The 6,404-nt window shown below is 40.2% G+C and overlaps 1 protein-coding gene across 1 annotated transcript; it reads right to left on the bottom strand.

Annotated features, from left to right (window-relative positions):
• Positions 1 to 3,877: 3,877 nt before the first annotated feature.
• hoxb13a (homeobox B13a) lies at positions 3,878 to 5,233 on the bottom strand. The gene is made up of 2 exons (XM_030793698.1): positions 4,567 to 5,233; positions 3,878 to 4,125 (listed from the first exon to the last, which is right to left on the bottom strand). The coding sequence occupies exons 1-2, from the start codon at positions 5,231 to 5,233 to the stop codon at positions 3,878 to 3,880; spliced, it is 915 nt and encodes a 304-aa protein (XP_030649558.1).
• Between the last annotated feature and the right edge of the window lie 1,171 nt (positions 5,234 to 6,404).

Raw genomic sequence — 6,404 nt, 5'->3', positions numbered from 1 at the left:
CTGGTTTACGACATCTGATTAAATGTGGTTAAAATGTACTGTCCTTTACATAGTTCTTTAATGATTTTCAGGGGCCTGCGTATATTCTTTCAGCTTAGTAGGCCTATATCCCCTTGCGCACACAGGCAACTATAGATGTATTTGAATGGATTAAACAAATACAGATACTGTTAACTGCGCCTTTAGCTGGGAACAAGGAACGTAAACTTTTTCAAAATAAAAACTTAACTTGTATTTCACAAAATGGTTTACGTTGCATTTACATGCACTACAAATAAGGCTTACTAACAAGTAGCCACTTTGCATTCCAGTGGTTGCTGGTGGTTGGTGTTCGGAGTAGAAGATAACATGTACATCGAATTAAATGTCAAAAAAATACAATTCACTGTAAGTTGTTACTGTCTTCACAACTATTTCCCAACTCGGAGACGTCAAATCCATCTGTTAACTGACAGCCCGTGTCACAAAATCATTTTCGGTGTACACTTGGCATCGATCTTTGCGTCTGGAGCAAATAAATCTTTGTCAAAATAGAGATATATATACATCTAGCAGAATAACGTCACCTTTCAGTCCATTGACGTGGCAGATTTATTGTGCTATTGGTTGTGGGCGTCTTGGTTCGGGTTTTGTGCATTTTCTAAAGAGAGAAAGAGACAGGCAGCCATTGAATCACACGGTAAACACAAAGCAGACGCGCCGTTTGTTGGAATGCTTTTGTCAAGTTCAATGTTAACTACAAGTGGAAGGAAGGGCAATGGAACTTTATTGCCCTGTGTAGTCTGGTGCTACTTACGCCTACATTTACGCTGGCGTGTGATGAATATCTTCGGAAACGCACTTATGACTGTCGTTGCGCAAAACTAATGGTGAGGCATTTTCAGGAAGCTAAATATAAGAACTGACATGAGAAATATTTTATGTCTCTTGGTTTATCCATATGTATCATCTCTCTTGGCTGCCATTTGTTCTACTCCTTGTCGGTTAAGTCATGTCTTGTGTAAAAAAGAAGGAACCGAGATTAATTTGGATTTAAAACTTCTGTGTTGAGTTTATTGTCAGTAAATACATTTAAACACCCTGGATATGCCAAGAAATCCGTAAATATTTGTCCACTCCGAAACTGTGAAGTTGGGGCCCTGGAGCTGAAAGTTGTGTTACCCATTTCAGCGACAGTGTAGGGCCGTCGAAATCATACAATATAACAAAGGCTATACAACGCTCATTTAAATACAGCAGAAGGACAGTTGATTACGAGACTATCTTATCTTGGGGTGTTTTGAATTTGGGTAGGAGAAATTGGATGGGTCGTCCTTTACGGACCTACTGCATGCCAACCTTTGAAAATAAAAATACAAATTAAAAAAAAAGTTTTGCCTGTGGGCAAATAATCACTGGCCAATAAACGTTACATATTCTCAGTATTATGCGGGAAAAGGGCGAAAGGACTATAATGACGACTTTATAAGGAACTACTCAATTTATGCAGTTTTGAGGCAGGGGTTGTTTCAGCTTTTGATTAATCGGTAATCGCTCTGATGGTTTGGTTGAGTCTGGATTTAAAGAATAAACAGCAAAAACGGTGTGCACATGGGGTGGATGATTCCGTATGAGTTTTATTTAACAAAAATGCAACTTCTCGATCCGTGAAAATCCGATCGTTAGTTTGAGGAACACAGGAGAACAGATAAGGTGCGGGAACCTTTTGGCTTAGCTTTCGTCTGATACAGCACCTGCTTGAAGAATATAAATGCGTTTAGGCTTTTAGATGTTTTTTCCACTTTACACGCTATTTTAAATAAAGAAAATGACTTTTACATATGCCGTCTTAAGGTCCCACTTAACTGTTTAGAATGACATACTGCTTGTTTTTTAATTGACAGGTAAGACACCGTAGACAAAACGCAAAAAAAAAAAAAAAAACAGAACTTGAGCGAAATCCTGCAAGGTAACTGCTCTCTAGAAAAAGAATTGAAAAATCCTGAGGTAAAAAGAGGGATGTTTGCTCAAAACACACAGAAATCGCCCGGAGGGAAACTATTTTCTCTTCTCTCCAGAATTTTCCGTTGAGCAATATTACAACCTCACAGCACAGTTGCATAAGTTCATACAAATGGACGCGGCGGCAGATCACAAATGAGAATTAGTAGATCTAACTGGAGAAGAGAGGCCTGGTTTTGAAAGTAAGAGCGCAGAGAGATGCGCAGGTGATGATGTAAAGCATTTGAGTAACGATGGACCTTTTACACCCTGACTAATCTAGACCGGCGTTAAGTGCAGGGTGCAGGGAAGCCCGCCCGGCTCTGCTCACTGTCTGACAATTAAACTGCTCCGATTCGGACAGATACTTAAATCACTGCTGCAAAAGACTATAAAGCAGATCATCGTGCGTAAATCTGCTTACCTGAATAGGACACTTTCAGGGTAGATATTTCATACCTTTAAGCTTCTGGTTTAGGGCACCATAAAGTGCTCACGGCATGTAGGAAGTCAGTTGTTCTCTTAATGTACGGCCTGCTATAGCCTCGAGACGAAATGAACAGCACTTAAATTGGTAAGAGAAAGATAATTGCAACTAAACAAGAGGTCCTGTCTGGCGCGTGGAGAACAGCGAGGACTAAGTTGGTTCTTTTAGTGCCTACGAGGACAAGACTACAGTCCCATGCAATGCCAGCTTAAACATTTATGGCTGCAGGAGAGACAAAAGTGATTGCTTATCTGGTGAACACGTGACTTTCAAGGTCAAGGTTAAGGGCTGATTTAGAGGGTCTGTCTCAACATCGCGCTTCCTTTCTCTTTTAACTAACATCAAAACATTCCCTTCAGTCTGTCACAGCTACAAGGAAATCACAGGTCGTTAATATTGTGAAATAAAGTTCATATTCTTTTGATGGCCTGAAAAAAACACTCAGGCTGAAACCGAATTATTGCTACACCTTTGGTTAAAACTATGCGCTTGCCCTGGACTTCGCCATACATTATATAATACGGAAAAAATCAGAAAATATTTAGAAAGCAATGTAAAAAAAAAAACCCACAATCGTTGTTCGGCAATCCTGTTATTTTTGTGCAAAAGGCAGTTGGAAAATTACGTAAATGGAACAAGTGTATGCAATTTAAATAAAATACGATTCAAACACTCGACAGACAATTACTTACAGATTTTACCTGGCTAAATGTACACGGAATTACAGGGATTAATCGGAATTAGTTGTTTTAAATTCTTACGGTCAGTTTTATCAAATAAAAGACCTGTGAGCTCTCTGATTCCGTAAAATTTTGAGTCAATCATTTTCATGATAGAATATTAAAGAAAGTTTTTTAAAAAAAAGTACAATTGTTAAATAGCCTAAGGACATTATTTATTTCTATTATTACCTCTATTATTTCTTCCGGTTAATGGTTGTGAAAAATTACAAAAGGTCATATTAAAATTGTTATTTAACTATGCATAACTTTAAAACAGTATTTGGGATTAAACATTTTATTAAGTATTGCGTTATATTTTCATACTGCTTCACAGGCGATATAAACAGTGTATATATAAGGAGAGGTTAAAGGCATAATTTTTGACACACTACTGACGCATTGACTTTAACATACCTAACATTTAAATGGTGTCAAGTCCATGAAAAACCACGAGTAAAAGCGAGCATTACTGTTACATATAAGCAGGCACATGCGCTATTTACAGGCCTCTAAAACATAGTCCAAGTGATTTTTTTTTGTAGTTCATTCATTTTTGAGGCATTTGCAATGGTAGTACGCAGACGAAACAGCACATAGAAGCCCAATCCAAAAAAAATACCACGTCGACATTTTGTCTCCTTCGATTTTTTGAGTCACAGAGAAAAACAGTCTTGCTGCGCGAACCTCATTATGGCGCACTGTTCTTAACTTTGGCCACGAATTTCTTCTCCTTAACTCTTCTGTTTTGAAACCAGATTGTGATCTGCCTCTCAGACAAGTTGGTAACCGCTGAAATCTTTCTCCTCTTGTCCTTCGTGATGAATTTGTTGGCGGCGTACTCTTTCTCCAGTTCTTTTAGCTGAACCTTGGTGTACGGTATCCGTTTCTTTCTACCTCGGCGGAAAGAGCCACCGTCATGTTGGTGAGCCACAACATCTGGAATGAATAACGAGAAGTTTATTATTGATGGGTTCTCTCCGCTGTTGTCTGATCTATAGTTAAGACTCAGCTTCGCAGGAGTTCACTCCTTTACACCCCAGCGTCTAAACTATTAATTTGGACTAGTGAATTACTTGGAGTAGTATTGTTTCTCTTAATAACGTGAATTACTTTTCGGAGCAAAACTTCTCTGCGGAAGCAGATTACGCTTTTTACATACTGACGCGAGATGTTCTAATTGTTTGTTTATTATCGTTTAGGCTATTTCACACTTCAAAAAATCAGGACAACAAAACAATTTACAATAATTAGCATGCTACACTGACATGCAGGCTACGCATCGACCTAACCATACTGGAAAATGATTAAAAGATCTTTTTAATGCGTAGGCCTATGCTACATTCCAGCTGTTTGGTGAATGGAAGCGTTTAGATCTACCTGCTAGTGCGGATTTCCAAAGATGCCCCGCTTGGCCCTGATCCTTTGAGCAGTACATCTGACCGCCCCATCCGTTCGTCAGAGCCCATGGTTGATAGCTGTCCATCGGTAACAGCGTGTCGTGCCGTGGCTCTCCCGTACCAAGCGTCTGCACCACCGACACATCCAGGTAACTGGCCATGGACTGATAGGGACTTGGGTAGCTGTGGTAAAATGTGAACTCTTTCGCCCGGCTTGGATAGTCTTCTGACGTGACTGGAGTGTCCATGTATTTCTCCGCAGAGTAGCTGAGAGCACTCGGCTGGGTGCAGGACTTAAGCGAACCCCGCCCCATTCTGCAGGGATAATAGCTGTTTCCAAAGTAGCTGTAGGGTATGGGTCCAGCTGACGAACCTTGAGGAACTGCTGGACATGGCGTGCATTGTTTTCCCGCATCTCCAGAAGTTGATCCAGAAACATCCACAGTAGAATAGCTGGAGCCGTGTACCAGGCTTGTGGGATGACCTCCCAACGCGGAATGGGCCATCAGATTCCTGCACTGGTTGGTTGCGAAGTTGCCGCTACCAACCAGACCTTCCATGTTTTTATTTAGCTCATCCAAGTTATTTTCATACACAAACATAACCGTGTCCGGCCACCGAGGATTCAGGACCAGGGAAGTGGTCATATCACGCTTACCATTCGGACGGAGAATTCTGTTACAAAGACCTCAGACCAGTGCAAGACACCGGGTTACATCCACACAGCTGCATTGACGCAATGGTCTAGCGTTCAGTCCTCGGGATCTTCATTGGGCGAAAGACGTACCACGTGACATGCAAAACAAACTCTTGTAGATGGAACGTCGAAAGGTGTACATCAGCATTTCTCTCTCTCTCTCTCTCTCTCTCTCTCCCTCTCTCTGTGTGTGTGTGTGTGTGTGTGTGTGTGTGTCTGTCTGTCTCTCTTTCTTTCTCTTTCTCTCTCCTCCTTTCGGGACAAGACCTTGTATTTTTTCATCTCTGCGTAAACCTTAGAAATACAGCCTTTCAAATGGCCATTCTTTCCCCCAGGAGTTTTGCAGCATACTGCACTTAAAATAATATGTAAAGCCTGAAAGCACATACCGAATAACATAAGAGAAAAATAAATAGATTTTGAATCAAGGTTTTCAAATTGTCATTCAAATTGTGAAATTGTTTCTTTCATAAACAAATATTATCAGAAACTGTAAGCCAGGGCCTGGTGATAAATGCTACGCGTTCACTAAATCCCAGCAGCTGCCACATTTAGTTAAAAGCCCAACGACTATGGCAAAATGTCCATCCAGAATTTGAAAAGCAGACAATGTAAGATGTGTATAACGTTGCTCAGTGTCTTAACTGACTGAACTGAATTGAGGATATAACCCGAATCTTTAAGAGCATCCTATAATTAATAAATGCCAGATTGGAATGTATTTGTGCACATGAAGCCAAAACATACGATTGCACGACTTCAGGTCTTCGCTCTCTGATTGTGTTTTTGTCTCTGCATTATTCCTCCCTTTCATTTGGCTTCAAAATGTAAATGAACAAAACATCACGAACCTCATGTAGTCGTAATGTTATAATCCCAGGTTCTACTGATAAATAGGACTGGTTACTGGAATCACTCAGGTAATTACACAAGTGAACGTGTTTCGACCTTAAAATAAGACCTGTTTTTTTACAGGTCGATTTCAGTGAGACGTTGTCCAGCTAGCCGGCGTACGCGCAAATTTGTCGATCTCCCTAATGAATTAAAAGATAAAATAAAACAAAACAGAGCGTTCTTCAGAAATGCTACTTAATATAGTCACTCACATTTAAAATGATTAA

The sequence above is a fragment of the Chanos chanos genome, chromosome 16 (genome assembly GCF_902362185.1).
Source record: "Chanos chanos chromosome 16, fChaCha1.1, whole genome shotgun sequence".
Classification (NCBI taxonomy): Eukaryota; Metazoa; Chordata; class Actinopteri; order Gonorynchiformes; family Chanidae; genus Chanos; species Chanos chanos.
The sequence above is the reverse complement of the archived record's forward strand: the minus strand, read 5'-3'. Positions and strand labels throughout refer to the sequence as shown.